This window comes from Lathyrus oleraceus, chromosome 2 (genome assembly GCF_024323335.1).
Source record: "Lathyrus oleraceus cultivar Zhongwan6 chromosome 2, CAAS_Psat_ZW6_1.0, whole genome shotgun sequence".
NCBI lineage: Eukaryota > Viridiplantae > Streptophyta > Magnoliopsida > Fabales > Fabaceae > Lathyrus > Lathyrus oleraceus.
This window is the reverse complement of record NC_066580.1, coordinates 190,285,438-190,305,354: the sequence shown is the minus strand read 5'-3', so window position 1 is coordinate 190,305,354 and position 19,917 is coordinate 190,285,438. Positions and strand designations below refer to the sequence as shown.

At 38.5% G+C, this 19,917-nt stretch overlaps 1 protein-coding gene across 1 annotated transcript; it reads right to left on the bottom strand.

Annotated features, from left to right (window-relative positions):
* Nucleotides 1-12,093: 12,093 nt before the first annotated feature.
* Nucleotides 12,094-15,307, bottom strand: LOC127118812 (uncharacterized). The gene is made up of 2 exons (XM_051049065.1): nucleotides 15,131-15,307; nucleotides 12,094-12,534 (listed from the first exon to the last, which is right to left on the bottom strand). Exons 1-2 carry the CDS (start codon nucleotides 15,233-15,235, stop codon nucleotides 12,400-12,402), a joined length of 240 nt encoding a protein of 79 aa, XP_050905022.1. The 5' UTR covers nucleotides 15,236-15,307; the 3' UTR covers nucleotides 12,094-12,399.
* Between the last annotated feature and the right edge of the window lie 4,610 nt (nucleotides 15,308-19,917).

Sequence of the window (19,917 nt, the reverse complement as noted above, 5' to 3'; positions counted from 1 at the left end):
CTCACAACAAGTGGAACTCTTAACGCAACAAATCAAAGAGTTAAGAGAACCGTCAAAAGCTAAACAAATAGCTTGTTGTGAACTTTGTAAAGGTGAACATGACACCGGATTTTGTCCACCTCCCGGTTTTGACGAAGTAAACTACATGGCCAATCAACGGGACTATCAACCGAGACAACAACAACAACAACAACAACCATATCAACCGCACCCTCAAAATCAACAACAACAATTCCAAGGGAACCAAGGGTTCCAACCTAGAAGCAACTATTATCATAACCAAGGTTATGGAGGTGGTTCTTCTAGCCGTCAAAACCCTCCCCAAAATCCTTATCAACCTCAACCTCAACAACCGCCGGTCGTAACTTCTAAATTGGAAGAGACATTGACGCAATTCATGCAAATGTCAATGGCTAACCAAAAGAGCAATGACGCGGCCATAAAAAATCTCGAGACTCAAGTTGAGCAACTTGCTAAGCAACTCGCGGAACAACAAACCGGTCCTTCCTTTTCGGCAAACACGCAAACAAATCCTAATGCACATTGTAAGGCGATCATGACGAGAAGTGGGAGGGAGTTGGGTAGTGAGAATGAAAAAAGGGTTGAGAGTGAACAAAGAGAGAAAGAGAAAGAAATTGAGGAGGGAATATTGGAGGAAAATGTTGATGATGAAGTAGGAGAGTGGAGTGAGGGAGAAGAAGTTGAAAAGAATAAAATAATGGTGAAGTTGAAAAAGAAAAGGTGTGGAGATGGGGAAAAATACAAGTGATGAGGTAATAAGGGAGGTAGTGAAAAAGCCTAGATGGAAGAGTGCTAGAATTGCAAAGGGAAAGGAGGTAGTGAGCGCTACTCCTATCCAAAACCTTCCTTATCCTCATGCTCCTTCCAAAAGGGAGAATGAACGGCATTACGCCCGGTTCATGGATATTTTTAAACAGTTGCAAATCAACATTCCGTTTGCCGAAACCTTGGAACAAATGCCCAAGTATGCCAAATTCATGAAGGACATACTAACCAAAAAGCGGAGGTATACGGAACCGGAGACCATCGTCCTTGATGCGAGCTGTAGTGCCATTATTCAAAGGACGCTTCCTAAGAAAGAGGTTGATCCGGGAAGAGTTACATTGCCGGTTAAAATTGGTGACGTTTATGTCGGGAAAGGACTTATTGACTTGGGGTCGAGCATTAATCGTATACCTTTGTCAATTATCAAGAGGCTTGGCAACATTGAGATTAAGTCCATCCGAATGACGTTGCAATTGGCGGATAAGTCGACGACCCATCCTCATGGCGTAGCCCAAGATGTTTTGGTGAAGGTCGAAAAATTCTTTTTCCCGGTTGATTTTATTGTTATTGATATGGAGGAAGATGATGATGCTCCGCTCATCTTGGGTCGACCGTTCATGAAGACCGCGCGAATGATGATAGATGTTGATGACGGTTTAATGAAGGTGAGAGTTCAAAATGAGGAAGTGACATTCAATCTATTCGAGGCAATGAAGCATTCAAAAGATAGAAATGATAGCTTCCGCATCGATGTGATCGAAGACGCTATTATGGAGGTTTCAAAGCATATTCATGAGATATCTCCTATGGAGTTAGCTCTTGACGACTCATTGGAGGTTTTCACTGTTGAAGAAGAGCTAGCTCTTGAGGAATGCTTAAAGGAACTTGATAGTTTAGACGACCTACAACCATGGGAAGTAGAGGAGGAAAACTTGAAAAAGGAGGTTATTGACGAAAAAGCGCCAATTGAATTGAAAGTGCTACCCTCTACTTTGAAATATGTGTTCCTAGATGAGACCGAGGCAAAGCCGGTCATCATAAGCAACCTTTTGACAAACGAAGAAGAAGCCCGTCTAATCGTTGTGCTAAAAACAAATCAAGACGCCATGGGTTGGACTCTTTCCGATCTAAAAGGAATTAGTCCATCCTATTGTATGCACAAGATTTTGATGGAGGAAGATTTTAAGCCGGTGGCTCAACCACAACGCCGCTTAAATCCTACGATGAAGGAGGTTGTAAGAAAGGAAGTGGTGAAGCTATTGGATGCGGGAATGATTTACCCGATCTCGGATAGTCCATCGGTTAGTCCCGTGCACGTGGTTCCGAAGAAGGGTGGAATGACCGTAATCCGAAATGACAAGGACGAATTGATCCCTATTAAAGTTGCAACGGGGTGGAGAATGTGTATAGATTATAGACGGTTGAATACCGCGACTCGAAAGGACCATTTTCCACTCCCATTTATGGATCAAATGCTCGAAAGACTATCGGGCCAACAATACTATTGTTTTTTGGACGGTTACTCCGGGTACAACCAAATTGCGGTTGACCCGGTTGATCATGAGAAGACGGCTTTCACGTGTCCGTTTGGAGTGTTCGCATACCGAAAAATGCCCTTTGGGCTGTGCAATGCACCGGCGACCTTCCAACGATGTGTCCAAGCCATTTTTGCCGATCTGATAGAGAAAACAATGGAAGTCTTCATGGATGACTTCTCGGTATTTGGTGGGACGTTTAGTCTATGCTTGGCAAATTTGAAGACGGTGTTGGAAAGATGTGTGAAGACCAATTTGGTGCTTAATTGGGAGAAGTGTCACTTCATGGTGATCGAGGGGATCGTGCTAGGCCACAAAGTCTCTAGAAGGGGGCTTGAAGTGGATAGAGCTAAGGTTGAATTGATTGAAAAATTACCCCCTCCGGTGAATGTGAAGGGCATCCGTAGCTTTTTGGGGCACGCCGGGTTCTACCGGCGCTTTATCAAGGACTTCTCAAAGGTGGCTAAGCCTTTGAGCAATTTGCTCGCCAAGGACCAGGTATTTCTCTTCACCGAAGATTGTTTGCAAGCTTTTGAGGTTTTAAAAGAAAAATTGGTTACCGCTCCAATAATAGTCGCTCCCGATTAGAATGAAAATTTTGAACTAATGTGTGACGCGAGTGACTATGCTGTTGGAGCGGTACTTGGCCAAAGAAAAGACAAAACTTTTCATGCGATACATTATGCGAGTAAGGTTCTTAACGAGGCTCAAATAAATTATGCCACAACGGAAAAAGAATTACTTGCAATAGTGTATGCGCTAGAAAAGTTTAGGTCTTATCTTATAGGGTCTAAAGTCGTTGTGTACACCGACCACGCGGCGATTAAATATCTGCTAACCAAACCGGATTCGAAGCAAAGGCTCATCCGTTGGATCCTCTTGTTACAAGAATTCGATGTGGAAATCAAAGACAAGAAGGGATCGGAAAACTTGGTAGCGGATCATTTATCCCGCTTAGTGAATGTGGAGGTTACCGCATCTGAAAAGGAAATCCGGGAAGAATTTCCTGATGAAAAACTGTTTAAGGTTCAAGCTAGGCCGTGGTTTGCAGACTTTGCAAACCACAAGGCTAGTGGTTTTGTGCCTTCCGACCTAACTTCGAACCAAAAGAGGAAGTTCCTTTCGGATGCGAAGTATTATGTTTGGGATGACCCATACTTGTTTAAGTTGGGTAGTGATAACCTATTAAGGAGATGCGTAACTGGAGATGAAGCCCAGAGCATCCTTTGGCATTGTCACAACTCGCCTTACGGCGGACATTATAATGGGGTTAGAACGGCCACTAAAATTCTTCAATCGGGATTTTATTGGCCCACTATTTTCAAAGACGCACATACCCATGCGCAAAGTTGTGACAGTTGCCAAAGAAGCGGTGGGATAGGTAAGAGAGATGAAATGCCTCTCCAAAATATCCAAGAAGTGGAAGTATTTGATTGTTGGGGCATAGATTTCGTAGGACCTTTCCCACCCTCTTATGGGAACGAGTACATGCTTGTTGCTGTCGATTATGTCTCTAAGTGGGTTGAGGCGATTGCCTCACCTCGGGCGGATGCGAAAACGGTGATAAATTTTTTGAAGAAAAACATATTTTCCCGTTTCGGAACCCCCCGAGTGTTGATAAGTGACGGAGGGTCACACTTTTGTAATGCACCTTTGGAAACTATTTTAAAACATTACGGTGTATCGCATAGGGTGACAACTCCGTATCACCCACAGGCTAACGGGCAAGCTGAGGTCTCTAATCGTGAGATTAAGAGAATCCTCGAAAAAACCGTGTCTAATTCAAAAAAGGAGTGGTCCCAAAAATTGGACGAAGCATTATGGGCCTACCGTACGGCCTTTAAAGCTCCAATTGGTCTAACTCCCTTTCAATTGGTATTTGGTAAAACTTGCCATTTGCCGGTTGAATTGGAGCACAAGGCCTTGTGGGCCCTAAAGTTTTTAAATTTTGAAAATGAGTTGGCCGGTGACAAAAGGAAAGTGCAACTACTTGAGTTGGAGGAGATGCGCAATGCCGCATACCACTCAAGTTGGTTGTACAAGGAAAAGGCAAAAAAGTATCACGACAAGAAGCTCCGTAACAAAGAATTTGTGCCCGGACAATTGGTCCTATTGTTCAACTCCCGGTTGAAATTGTTTCCCGGGAAGTTGAAATCAAAATGGTCCGGGTCATTTCGGGTGAAAGAGGTGAAGGAGTACGGGGCTATTGTTATTGAAGACATAGACAAGAAAGATAGTTGGACCGTGAACGGCCAACGGTTGAAAGTTTATCTCGGCGGTCATGTGGATCGCGAGAGCTGTGCTCTACCGCTTGATGCTCCTCTGTGAGCATCGCATCGCCGAGCTTAGCCGACGTTAAACAAGCGCTAGTTGGGAGGCACCCCAACATTGTAAGTATTTACTGTTTTTTGTGTTGTGTGTGTTGGGTTTCTTTGTGCTTAAACCATGCTGTATGAACATGAATTGCTGCCTTTGAAAAGGCAATTGCTATCATGCTCGCTTGCTGTTCGCTAGGCGAGGCAGTAGCGAGCTGATTCGCTAGCTGCTCGCTAGGCGAAGCAGCAGTGAGCGCTGCATGACAGCACTTATTTAAAAACTCAGCAGGGCACTCATTTTTGCCCTAACACAAATTTGCTGTTTTGCAACCCTGCTGCGAAAATTTTCTCAAGAGCTCTCCACAATCTCTCATTTGCATCTCTCTCACTAACACTCTCTTCCTACTCGGTCAATTGCAAACTCTACTCACTTCACATTTCCAAATCCGTGTAACTAAGGTTTGCCCTACTACATCTCTCTTTTTGTTTGAACTCTAAATTTCGAAATTGAATTGCAATTAGGATGAGTGGAGTATGGGAAACATTAGGTGTGCATGTGGTAAATTGGGTTTGTAAATTGGGATTTTAGGTTTTAGAATTGGGGATTTTAGGTTTTGAATGCAAATATGTAATCCCCAATAGTATAGAACGGTTATTTGCTTGATATATCATTAGGTTCTGATGTTGGAACCATTTGAGTATGGGTTTTGGGGGAGAATCTCTGAACATGCTGAAAAATCCCAAAACCTGTAAGGTTCGCTAGCACTCGCTAGGCGAACCTGGGGCGAGCGTTCGCTGCCACTTCGCTAGGCGAAGCAGCAGCGAGCATGTCAGTCTTTTGAATATTGCTTTGATGTCTAATCTGTTTGTTTGGTGTGTGTTGTTTCCTCTCATATTTTGCAGATGGAGTCAAGGTCTGGAGCGGCTAAGAAAAGAAAGGGAGCAACTACGTCCCGGACTGTGCCTATCCAATTCGATACCGACAAGTTTGTCGGTCCAAAACAGGCTGCAAGGTACATCGCTCTGGAGAAGAGGAAAATTCTTCCAGAGAAGCGTTTCGTCATCAACCCTCAGGGAACGAACAGAAATTTTACCGGGTTGATTGACGCGAAGAAATGGGATCGGTTGATTAATCCCTTAGAGCATTACGACATTGCTACAGTGCGGGAATTTTATGCTAACGCACTGCCCGATGACGACGAGCCCTTTACTTGGGTATCTAAAGTGGTCGGGCGTCCAATTGCATTTGATCGGGATGCCATCAACCGAATCCTTGGGGAACCGCTCCAGCTGGGAGCTGAAGAGAAGGACGCATACCATACAGACCTACGGCTTCACCGTGATGTTCCTGCCATTACTGCCGCCCTGCTTTTACCAGGGAAATCTGTTGAGCTGAACCCATCTGGGGTTCCAATGAGGTATCACCGGGAGGACATGACTCCCATGGCTCAACTGATACTGCTCTTGGTTTTGACCAACATCCAGCCTAAATCCCACACCTCTACAGTGCCGATCTCAGTGGCACATTTGGTCCATTCTATCCTCACCAACGTCGAGATCGATGTGGCGAGGATCATCGCAAATGAGCTGAAGTCCGTGATCGAGAGCGGGCTAAAGTCGGGGGCTCATGTAAATTGTCCCCTAGCTTTCCCGTGCTTGATCATGAGTTTATGCATTCAGGCAAGGGTGAGACTTCCGTCTCGGGGGCAGGTAAGGATCCCGCCACCTATCGATGACCGGTATGTGGCCAAATACTGTAGAGCGAAGAATGCTAGAGGCAGTGCTGCTACAGGGAGTACCAGGGCTTCTGATGGTCCTAGTACTTCTACTCCTGGACTTGATCCCTACCTCCGAGCTGTGTGCGACTACAATTTTGAGTGGATGGCGACATCCCAGAGAGCCATGACAGATATGCACAACTGTATGCAGAGGTTAGAACTGCGAGGGAATGACCCCACCGGTGCTCAGGCACTGTTGGCACGTGAGCAGTTTCTGCTTAACGCCAACTGGCCTGTGGACAGGCCTGTCTATGGTGAGGGGGTGGGCGCTGATGCTGATGATGATGATGATGATGATGAGGCTACCGGTTCTGATGCCGGTAGCGAGGAGGAGTCCTGAGCCCTTAGAGGGTTAAGTTTTTGTACTTTTCAGTTTTTATGTTATTTTTATTTGTATTTTCGAATTTTGTATCTTGACTTTGGTGTTGTACTATTGGGGTGTTTTGTCCCCCATGAACAAATTTATATTTTCAGTTAATGTTATTTATTTCTGTTTTTAATTTTGTTTGTTTAATAAATTTTTGGGTGATTAAGTGGCAAACCTTCTAGATTGGTTGCTCCTCAAGAAGTACCCAATGAAGGTGCATCCGAGCTTGGATGGCAATGATAAGAATAAACAAGTGAATGAAGCTAAGGTACATGGTTACCTCCAACTAGAATTTTAGAATGCATTAGGAACTTTACTCTTTTTGGTAAATTGAATATTGTCTTTTTGCAACATAATTGAATGAATGTTTCATCTAGAACTTAAAACCACAAATTGTGAGGAAACCTCCATTGTACACTTAAATGCTGGATTCTAATAAGTTTTGTTGATTCATGTGATTCATGCTTTGTCTTTTATTATTGTGAAATTGTGGAAGCAATTAGAAATGATCAAGGCACTTGTTTTCTTTTGAGCATAACTACATCCAAAAACAACTTACCTGTGAGAAGAGAGAGTATTTGTTAACCCCTTTGAGCTTAAACAGTTGAATCTCGGCTTGAAATAAAGCGAGATCTCAAAAATCTTTTTTTTTTACAACCCGGAAAATCTTGATTATTGTTCTTTTGCCGTAAAAAGTTAAGAGCATTCACTTAGGGTGAGGAAGAAATAAGTTGGGGAGAACGAAAAAGAATCGGTAAGTACCACAACTCTTGAAAAAGAAAAGAAAAACCGAGCAAGCATAAAAAATATATGTATAGAAAATATAGAAAAGAAACATCTGTTTTGTATATTTGATGTGAAAGAAAAGAACAAAAATAGAAAGAATGAAAATGAATGCTTGCTTGGAAGAAAAATAGTGAAAAATAAAAATTGAGTTGTGGAATATGTGTTGTGAAGGTTTCAAATAAGAAACAAATGAAACAAAGTCGAGATGTGTGAATAATACTGTGAATGTCTCTTTTGCATCGGCACTTTCGTTCAATGGCCTTAGAAATGACCCTTGTTTGTTAACCTAACCAAGCTTCAACCGAAAAGCCCTTAGTGATCTTTATGCTTCCACAGTACCATTTATAATTGTTAGACATTGTATGAATCTATTTGATTTCTTCATTGTTTGTTAGAGAGTGAGATTATTCCCGCGGTTGCAAACGCGTAAAATCTTCATTCCTTATTCGAAGAGGAGAGATAGGATGATTCATTCAGAATAGTATTGTTGTAGATAGATAAATATTTTGCATTGCTATTTAAGTTTTAGTTCTTGTGTATTATTTTATTCGAACCATTGGAAACTTGTATATGCTGATTTCGCTTGTGTTTGAGCCGTTTATCCAACTTCGGAGAAACCATTTTCTTAAAGCAAATCCTCTTGTCCTTCAAGAGGCATACTTTGCTTGAGGACAAGCAAGAATCTAGTTGGGGAGAGTTGTTAGATACCCAAAAGTGCTTATTTGAGCCATCAATTAAGGGTATCTTTCACTCTATTTCCTTACTAAAATTGTCAAAACCACAATTGTTTTACATGAAATGCATTACATTGATAAACAAGCTTGGTGCCTTTGATTTGTGTGTTATTGTGCAGGAAAAAGGGCATGAACTAATTGAAAATGAAGACACAAGAAAATTGGCAAAGGAACCAAAGAATACAAGCATTTCATCAGCATGCTCGCTATGCGAGGGCTGTGGCGAAGCACTGCTTCGCTAGGCGAGCTCCAAGCGAAAAGCTCCAGTAAATTGTCAATAAATTCGCCAGGCGAGCTGCTGGCGAAGGTGGTGGCGAGTTTGTTCAGTTTTGGTGAAAAGCGCAGCCAGCACTCACTCGCTAGGCGAGGCTCTAGCGAGTCCCCAGCGAGCATTCCAGTAGCAAAACCTCTCAACCTCGCTGGGGCGAAGGTTGGAGCGTGTCCTTCGCTAGGCGAAGGTGTGTTCGCTAGGCGAACATGACAGTTTGAGTTAGTCTGTTTTCTCTGGGCGCAGGTGCCTTGTGTGCCACAATTAGACCCTCGCTAGGCGAGCCATTCTGCTCTCCTAGCGAGCATGACAGCCCAACACATGTCTATAAGTAGCAAGTGCCACTTTTGAGCACCATACCTCAGTACCTTAGTTTTACTTTATTTTTCCAGCTTTTGCTCTAGAGATATTTTTGACCTAGATTTCATTTCTCTTCATCTTGTAACCATCTTCTACAAAAAGAAGGTGGATTCCCATCCAATCTCGATTATCCGACTTGGATGTTGATCAACCTTCTTCCGAAACTTGCCGACCAAGCTACCATGAAAATGAGTAGCTAAGTCATCCATTTGTCAAGGTTAGATGTAGGTGATTACTAGCTTTGGGTGTAAATGTAAGGATCTTCATATGTAAACTCTTTAATGGTGAATATATGATGAAAACTTTGTTTCTATTTAAAACTCTTTGTGTTGGTTTATGATCGAGAGATGTTTACCAACTCTTGACCTAGGTTTTCATCCAATCTTGTTTATTAGCTAGAGATAGTAATGAATGATTTTGTTCACCATAAGGTTGAACCAAAAAGTTGTCATTTTGATAAATTGTGTTCGAGAGAAACAATGGATCAAAATGGGAAAACTCACAATGTGTGTTCGAGAGAAACATATTGGGAGGACTTTGTGAAATGATTTATCATCTAAAGGAGTTTATACGATTGTTGACCGAACAAATACATGCAAAGTAATCATTGAACCCTAACTTTGACAATATTTCTCATTTATTCAAACCATAACTTTTACCGCAATTTAATACCTTTTTATGCAAGATAACGTGACAACCAATCAAAACCCTATTGTTACTTGAGCTAGAATTAATACAACCATCGAACGGCGGTGATATCTTACAATCCCTGTGGATACGATAACAAAAACCCGACACGTAAATTTCCAACTAACAGTTACATGCTTTGAATATGGAGAAAGAGGACATGTTAAAAATGAATGTCCTACACTTCAAAAGAAGAATAAATTCAAGAGCAAAAGAGACAAAAGGTCAAAGAAAGCATATGTAGCATGGGATGACAATGAACTGAGTTCATCTTCAAATGAAGATCATGCAAGCAAGACATTAATGGTATCACATCATTCAAGTGATGAAGAATGTGAGGTTAGTGATTCTGAAATTGATGATAGACTTTCTTCATATGATGAATTACAATGTCCTTTTAATGAATTACATGATGGATTTTTGAAACTTTCTAAAAAAAATTTAAAGTAAAAGAAAATTATTTTAAATCTAGAAAGAGACTAATATCACAAAAGTAGAGTTAGACTTAATCAACAATTCAGTATGTAATAATTGTTCCTTTTTTTAGTCAAAAATTGTAGAATTCAACCAAGTCATTGCCAAATATGAAAAAGGACAAATTAGATGTGTTAAGTAGTCAAATATTTTCAAATAATAAATATAAATTTGACTTTGCTAATTTTCAAATAAATCCAACTATATTTGTAAATGCTACTAGCAAATCCACCGGACATGCTCGTTTGTCATTCCTAAAATTAACACTCTAATGTATTTTTCTCATGTGTAGAATAATTTGCAATCATCTATAGAAAATAGAGTCATGATGATCGGCATAATAAATAATCATATGTACTAGAGTCAACAAGTTTAACCACCAAGACCTTAAGTCTAAATGATCATACACACCTATATAAAAAAAAATTATCTTTACCATAGTCAACAAGTTTGACAACCTATACCTTAAATCTAAATGATCATATGCGCTCATATACCTTAAATCTAAATAATTATCTACACCATAGTCAACAAGTTTGATTACCTAAACTTTAAGTCTAAATGGTCATCTGCACCCATATAAAAAAATAATTATTTGCACTATAATAATCAACAAGATTGATCAAATGATCATTTGTTAAGAATGATCATTTGTACCCGACATCTAATGATATGTATTCAACATGGGTTTATTAGAGAAAAGAAAGTGCTAATAAGAACTGACATGCCTAAACTAATGCTCATTTGCCATCATTACATTACTTGGACGTAAAGTAACTTATGGAAAGAAGTTGGGAACCCATTAATCTCGATGTATTATACTTTCCTCCATCACATAACAGATTTTCCTTTGAATTTTTCACGTTAAATTTTATTACTAAAATACATTTCACGTTAAATTTTATTTACTAAAATGCATTTACTAATTTAATAAATGTATTAACTCCAGTACAACTTACTTTTCTGATATATTGATTGAATAATCAATATGTATGGACTATATATGAACCAAATACAATGTATTAAAAAATAAATTTTCTCTTATAAATTGGATCGAAAAAAGTAACAAATAGTTGTAAAAAAAAATAATAAATAAGAATATATTAATAAAAAAATATTAATAAATATTGCATTTATATTCTAAAAGAACCAATAACCAATACTTTAAGACACATAAGAGTATTTATCTAACTCATTATAATAAATTAACACTTTGTATCGAAGAGGATATATTTTGTTTGACATATGTCAACGTCTAACACAACATAACACCAACATATTTGTTTGTTTTCAATTGTACTATCATCTCAAATTATTATAACCATCATGTCAATGTAAAACAACTTGAACAATGGGTTTGAATCTCATCCTAAAAGTTAGTTAGTTCAGAGAGTAATGTTGCCCTCAAACATTCATATACTTAAATGTCTCAGAATCTGATATATGTTAAATAAATTTGAATTTCATACTAAAATTAGCTTAAAGAATAAGGTTGGTCTCACATGTTTATTCATTCAGGCCAGAAATCTAAGAATCGCGGGAGTCCGAACAAACTACAAACAACTTTCAATATCATATTATAGCACACTGCATACTAATGCCGATTAAAAGAATATACAGCTAAGATCAAGGGGTTTCTGTAATCTTTTAGGTAAGCACTACTCACCCAAACCTATCAGAGGTAAAAAAAAATGAAATGTGGGCTATACATACAAAACTGAATGTCAGGAATACAATTTTAGCCTTTTAGACGTGAAGCATGAACATGCACTTACTGACTCCAACTTGTATTCAAGTCTAGGTCATAAGAACTCTAAGTTAGAGACAAATGATTCTTAGTTTCATGAATCTCAAGAAATATAAGCAAGTGATAAAAACAATATTTATAAGTAGTTCAGGCACACCAAAAAGAAACGGATTAAGCTTAGTCAGACAGCTTTGAAAGTAAAAGTTATGTAAGGAAGATATTAAAACTGCCAAATTTTAACTCTATGGAAATGCTATTATCAGAGAAGAAATCCATTGTAAGATAGATAATAAACTGCCACACTCCAACTGGTCACAACTCAGTTTTTGAAGTGAGAAAGATCCATCATGTTCTTATATAGAAACATTTTTTTTCAATATGGTTTCTTTGCCAAAGTGACAAACTTCATATTTCCAAAAATCTATTGCTACATAAATAAAGTTTGATAAAGGAAGTATGTGTATCACCGATATAATGATAACTCATTGATGAACCCTACCTCGTTACAAGAATGAACATGAACATGACCGTGAAGAACTCTTTAAGCCAACCAAAAGAAACCTCAAAAACGTGAGTCATCAAACACCCATGGTTCATGCAGAAACAGCTCCCGGCCGTTCATTTGGACGGTTCCAGCAGCAATATCCTCTGCCCGCTTCCTGGAGGCTTCAGCTTTTCTGGCTGATGCAGCAGCGTCCTGCAGAAAGCAATCCGGATACTAGCAATTTAGAAATAGGATCAAATTGGCGATTCCCTATAATAGAACAAAATTTCTCAGACAATTATCGAAAAAAGTGAGTGCTTCAACAGTTCACCCTGTTCAACCAAGCCATCTCTTCATTATTTTGAACAGAAAACTTGTTCTATAACCTTACATTAAAGTGGTCTTTAACGGTGTTGTTCATGGCGGATGACTGTCCATGGCGGAAAGCTAAAATACCGCCATACCAGCCACTTTATGGTGCAATCATAGCAAATTATGGCGGAAAACCCCGCAATAACGGTTGATATACCGCCACTAATATTCGCCCTAGTGCCAGCATGGCTGATATTCAATAACACTGGTCTATAATGGACAAGGTTTCCCCAAGACTAGAGTCTCATCTTCTTGAGCTATGTTATGTTTTCTTTGATTTTCTTGTGACCTCTTTACCAAAACGACAATGGATATGATTTCTTTATTGTATGTAATTAATGAGAAGTCGAGTTTTGGATGGTTTTAAGATTTATCGTAGATCTAGGTAATCCCGCTTAGATGTTATCAAGGCTGTTTTTTAGACTTCAAAACACTGATCCTACAAAATGATAGAGCACCATGGCCCAATGAAGAAACTTGAACTTTAATTCCTAAGCTGGAAGTAACCTTAACCCCAAAGTGTAATTTATTTAGAATTTAGATTGGGGCGAACTCAACTCTTCAAAATTGACTTATATGATAGTGAGAGATGCTTGGACATTTGGAGTGGGACACAGTAACACTATCCCATGGATTTATAATCCAAAATGTATTGTTTTAAAATATAGGTTAGATTAACTCAACTTTACAAAATCAACTTGTAAAGTACGGTGAAAATGTTTGGAGATTTGGAGTGGGACTCGAGTGATTCATTGATGATCCAATAGATCTTAAAAAGAATGTGATGCCATCTTAAAATTTGGATTTAAAATAATTCAATCCCGTAAATCAAGCTTTTAAGGTGAAAGATCAAATATAGATCAACGTCCATGTATATAAACTTTTATAGACCATATCAATAGGACTCTCAACAATAATAGTGTGAAAAGATAGGAAGCATCCTCTTTAGTACATTCTGGTTCCTTGCAATTACCCTCCAAAGCAACTTGCAATACTATCCCTAGCAGTTACTGACTAGGCCATTTAATAACTCAATGAATGAAAGTTATTGAATAACTTAAAATGTCGAAGCAGGAAGCCTCTCCTTTCTACAATGAATCCATCTATATATTTGGCCAGTTGATTTTCCGTTTTCTACGCAAAGTTAATTATAAAATGCAGTCAGTAAGTTTAAAATATATTAACAACAAGCTACTAGAACTAAAAGTCCAATAACAAATCAGAATATTTCAGGCTACTAGAAATAAAAGCCGAACAATTTTAAAATACTCTAAACTTCACAAATGAAGTTTAGAATATATTTTCTCTTAGCATATTTGAGAGCTATCCAAATTATACCATGAAGCAATCAGAAGCATTGATATGTTCATCAAGTGTGTAGTGAAAATATCAACTGCCAAATCAAGCTTATTAAACATTAGAAATGAAAGGGAAACGGGACGATGAAACCATTGCATAAACTACAATGCGTAAAGAGTTAAGGGGATGCACTCTGCATGTAAATCAACTTTGACTCGTCAGTCCTTTCATATTAAAAATTAAGGGTTAAAAGTGCTTTTGCCCATTGACGAATTCTGGTTTTCTACGCACACAAAAATTACGATTTCACTCTTGTATTATAAGACTTTTTAGTCTTAAAAACTCTTAACACACTCCCTCACGCCGACTAGATCTTGAATTTAGCTTTGATAACATCTTAGAATTGTAGTTGGGTCTAGCTCAACCATACAAAATATGCTTGTAAGATTAGGATTAGCCCCACTTATAAACATATGTTCAAGTCATATATCATTCGATGTGGGACTTTTAACTGTCTTCTACAAAGAATCTAACTACAAAGAATCTAAATAAAATTATTGCTCCCTACTATTTGGGCGAGTTCTGATTTTATCCCCTACCATGCCTTTTAATTTGTAAAATAAGTTCTAAAACTAAAAAGTCTTACTTTAACAATGATGGAGTTGCAATAAAAATAAATAAACAAATATAGTACAATGTAACCTTAAAACTAATGATATTAAGCGGCAAGATAATGAATGTTGATTAGATATCAGCACAATTGTGTCCCTTAATCTCTAAACTATATATATATATATAGTTTTTCTGAAAACTCTTGTTCAAACAATGCTCAACAATGTAAGACTAAACCCTCCCTAATTGCATTATGGCGTTGAAACAACAATAAAAAGTAGCTAGCCTTCAAAAACTACCCTATAAAAGATGGAAATTCTTCTTTTCCCTAATTCTGAACCTCATAATAATCATAATTTTAAATATTCACAAAAAAATCATAACAAGAGTTCAATAAAATTATTGTAAAAAAACGAAAAATTCCAAATACTATAAAATTGTAGTGTTAATCTTAAATCATGGTAAAATCATATGCCATGAAAAAGAAACCTAATTAAGAGAAAAGGAAAGGGGAAAAAGAAGATACCTTGTGTCGCTTCCATGAGAGGAACTGGTCTTTTGTGAGAGTAGATGGAGAAGCTATTGGTGTCTCTTTTTCGTGATTTTGCTTCGTTTCAGTTTCTGCTCCCATCGTTTCTTCCCACCGAATAACGACTATGAAGAAAGGGTTGTAGATGGTTGAACTGAATTGAACCAGATTATATTAACACTTTTTCATTTATTTATTTTTTCATTTTACTTCATGATTTTTTTTTAAATAATGACTATTTTAAAAAAAAATTCAAAATAACCAATACTTCAAAAAAATATTTAAAATAACCCTTTTTAAAACAGATGCGTCACACCATTTTGAAACAAGAGGAGGCGTTAGCATCAGTGGCGCGTGCTTTAGAAGCATTGCATGGTGGTGCCAAGGGAGCTGGCGCCTATGCTTGGCCTTTGGTGTATGCGCTAATTCATCCGGCAGATACACCTTTGTATTATTTTTTTTAATTTTTTTTTATATTTTTTTTAATAAATAATGAAATATAATATTAAAAAAAATTATTCATGATATAATAAAAGTTACATGGGATTGATAAAAATTTAATGACCGGTCCGATCGAAACGTCCCCCTGTTCCACATCCAGGTGTGTTAGCTTGTCTTCGAGGTCTCCTACGATTTTCCTGAGGTGTTTGGGGTCTTTGCGTGCTGACCTGATCCAATGATGGTTGGTGTGAAGGTTCGACGGAAGTTCCAACGATATTTGATAGATGTGTCATCATTTGTTCCTAATAGCCGGGGGGATCTGGGCAACGGCACTTCCGTAATATAGTTCGGTACCCATGTTGTCGTAGTTGGGCAATGTGGTTGGGTGAATTATGGACGGTATAGTTGCCCGAATTGGGACATTGAATCATTTTGGAAACGAAGCAATGATTCCTGGGATGTACTATAGTTAAACAATGGTTAGGGGTTTTGGTGATGGGATGTTTGGGTGGTCATTGGTGGGGGGCTACGATGAAGTGACCCATATTAATCATCTGGATTATAGACGGTTGTGGTTGATGCGTATGGTTGTTGGTGGGTAGGGTTTGATTCTTGGTTTTGTGGTTGAGTGGGTGACATGAATGGATTGCAAGGTTGGGTGTTTGGTTGTTGGGTGGGTGGCATGAATGGGTTGCGAAGTTGAGTGTTTGGTTGTTGGGTGTATGTGGTAGGTTGATGGTATGAGGTTGGTTGTTGGGTTTTGGTGGTTTGACATTGGTGTTGGACATGGACTTGTTGGGCGTATGATGACGAAGCTAGTTGGCGTGGATCAATCGAATAATGTGGCTCAAACACAAATTGTTGCGTTGTTACCGACCTAAATCATGCCATATATTGTTGAGTTGGTCTAGCACCATGTATGACTGATTCGTTTAAGATGTGTTGTCGTCGATTCCTTCAAATACGACACATCTCTTTTGCGAAGTCTCTCTAGTCGGAATAATCCCATTGGACATCGACTCTTTTTTGATGTCAACCTCCCAAACACGTCGGAGGTTCTGGAATCTATTGTTGCATGCCGAACTGCAGTTTTACCCGGTCACTCTGGTGCATCTCCACAGTAGTGAACCGGATAATTGGTGTCTTTGTTGTCCAAACTGCAACATCATCATGGTTAACTTGATGATCAAGACCCAAATATGACCTCCAGATAAACTATACAACAATACGACACCATTAGATGATAAATAATTTGATAAGTATGTTTAAATTAAAATAGAGTTGTGTAGGAGTATTACATCGTTTGGTCTAATGTGATCCAATAGATTGCGATAGACTACTATAGTGTGTTTCAGACACCTATTGTAGTTCATCCCTCTAACTGACCACCTAGATTCAACAATTGATAAATATTATGTAAAGTTAGTAATATAAAGTCTAATTAATTATATGGTAAAGTTTTAAACTTACTTTGTTGCAAACGGGAATATGAATGGTTTCTCGTTTACCGGGGCGAGTGACGACATTCTTGACCAACCCCGTGCTTGTAGCAAATACGCACATGAATAAAAAGTACAAGTATTTTTTTTGGCATTTTTACACATTGCACTATATAGATGGACCAACACAGTTGAACCCCAACTATATGTGCTTACCTTATTAATGTTACATAACAACGGTAAATACATAATATTTATTGTATTGCCAGTACTTTCTGAAAATAAAAAATTACCAAATAAAATCATAATATAACACCGAGCTTTAATTATTTGTTCGTACTCGGTTGATTCTTCGGAATATTATACTCGCATAATATTATTTAAGATATTTTAAATTTATACCTCGCCCCCTAGCTTGACCGGATGACTCTCCCTCAGTTTGGTCGTCACACAAAGTGGCACCCAATAATTCATTGCATATAGAGTTGTCCTGGTTAACTGTACCATTCACGACCTTACCATTTATACGTAGACACAACACCATGTATACGTCCTCAAGTGTGACGGTACACTCACCGAAAGGAAGGTGAAATGTGTGGGTCTCGGGTCTCCATCTCTCTAACAAAGCAAGAATAAATTTGTAGTCCACCGAGTACGAGACTATGTTGAGGAGATTTCTAAAACCACGTCCTCTAATATATGGTTCTATCAAAGGATCGTGGGGTACATATTCATGTACACGGCATCGAAATTGCTTTGGATGCTAATAAAACATAAGTAAGAAATAAAATAAGAAGTAATATATAATAAAAAGATAGATAAGAAAGATATACGAAATAAATATGAAATAAGTAAAAAGAGAGTAATAACATACAAATGTTGAGATATTGTCGAGTGTTCCTCTGTGTTCATCACCCATAGTCAACAGAGACATAATGCTGCAGAGGTTGAGTGTTGAAGAGGTTGAATGTGGTAAAGATAGAGTCTTGCAGAGATTGAATGTTAGTGTTGCAGATGATGAGATGTTGTGAATTGATGTTATATTTATAGATGAGGAAGTCTTTACTAGGTTTGTAACATACGGAACATGTGATTGGATGCATGTATGGCATAATAAAGGAGGCATCATAACCTTAGGCGCATGCTTGTAGGAGGCTCCATAGCCTTAGGCGCATGCATGCAATACTCACATGCAAGGTCACATGCGCCAAGGCTAGTGGCGCATGCATGTGAGTTTTTCCATGCAATGAAGAAGCGCCAATAGCATGGGCGCTTAGGTTGCTTTATGCGCCTAGGGAATAAGCATCTGCTTTGGACTATTAGGGCAAAGATTCTTGTGAGATTCTTTGTGTGCATGCCCATGCTTTGTGTGTGAAGAGATTCTACCAGACACATGCATTGTATTATCTTGTCTCTGCATGGATTCTTTTCATTGCATTGTCTTGTCTGTGCAGATGAATTACGTGATCAATACATTCAACATTTACCCTATTTAATTGCATGTGAATAACATATCAATGCATTCATCATCAGTACCCATACAGATCAATAGAAATACTAAAGTTAGATTTAAAAAATGTCTTCCTCACTACATTACATGATCAGTGCCCATACTGAATGTGAAATATTTGAGCATCAATTATTCGGTTTTTGTTTTCGCAACACATAGGTAACTCGATTTACAATAAATCGACGATCGAATTTTTCACATCTGAATCAAAGAATAGAAAATAAATTGCAGTACAGTCCTATGGGCCAAATCATCTATAAAAATCCGGGTTGGTTTGCAGAAAACCAGGTGAAGTTTTATCAGAAGAAGATTCGAGATGATGACGATGTTCAACATATGTTTGTCAGTCACGAACAATTTGGGTACAACGATATAAATTTGTATATATTACCACAACAATAACAAGTGTCTCAGTTCATTGATCAGTCACAAAGTATTTTGTGAAACTGGTGACGACGAACAAGATGAGGTGAATGCTGTAGATGACGACGAAGAAGAAGCCAAGATTTTGGTTGATTCAATGGTGAACGCTGATGAAGAAGAGGAGCCATTACCAGCTAGTCATGTATGTTGTCCACCTCAACACATGACAAGGTTGAATTTGGGTTCCGATGAACCTTCATCAGATATATGGTACAATCCTTATGTGCAAAGGCAAGCATCTTTGAAACAAGGAGACACATTTCACACAAAAGAAGATTGTGTAAAAACCATTAAAAAGTTTCACATGGAACTATCAGCTGATTTTAGAGTTGATAGAACTAATGCATTGAGGTACAAAATTTATTGTCCGAATGAGCACTGCCTTTTCAGGTTGTCAGCTTCGTACCGGAAGAGGGGTGATTCTTGGGAGATTGGATCCATGGGTCCGGTTCACACATGCATGCTCACAAACCCAATGCAATACCATCAGAAACTTAGCTCCCAGCTAATATGCGATGAAATATTGTCTATCATTGGCGATAATCCGTCGTTAAAGGTGAGTAAAATAATCTCGTAAAGTGTAGCACAATACCACTGCACTCCATCTTATAGGAAGACTTGGATAGCCAGGACAAATACTGTTGAAAAAGTGTATGGTAATTGGGAGGAGTCTTACAAACAACTTCCAAAATACCTGTTGGCTCTAAAACAGTATGCTCCAGGGACTATTGTCAAGTTGGAAACGTTGCCCGCGTATACACCAGACGGGATGTGTGCTATTGGAAATGGAATATTCCACCGTCTCTTATAGGCGTATCAACCATGCATCATATGTTTTTCTTTCTGTAAACCTATTATACAAATTGATGGTACATGGTTGTACGGAAAATACAAAGGAACGTTACTGATGGCAACAACAACATTTTTCAAATCGCCTTTGCCCTTGTTGAAGGGGAGATTGCTGAGGGATG

Coding starts and splice junctions, on each gene's coding strand:
- LOC127118812 (XM_051049065.1), bottom strand. CDS start 15,235: ATGGGAGCAGAAACTGAAACGAAGCAAAATCACGAAAAAGAGACACCA. Junction 12,535..15,130: donor TCTCATGGAAGCGACACAAG/GTATCTTCTTTT, acceptor TGCTTTCTGCAG/GACGCTGCTGCATCAGCCAG.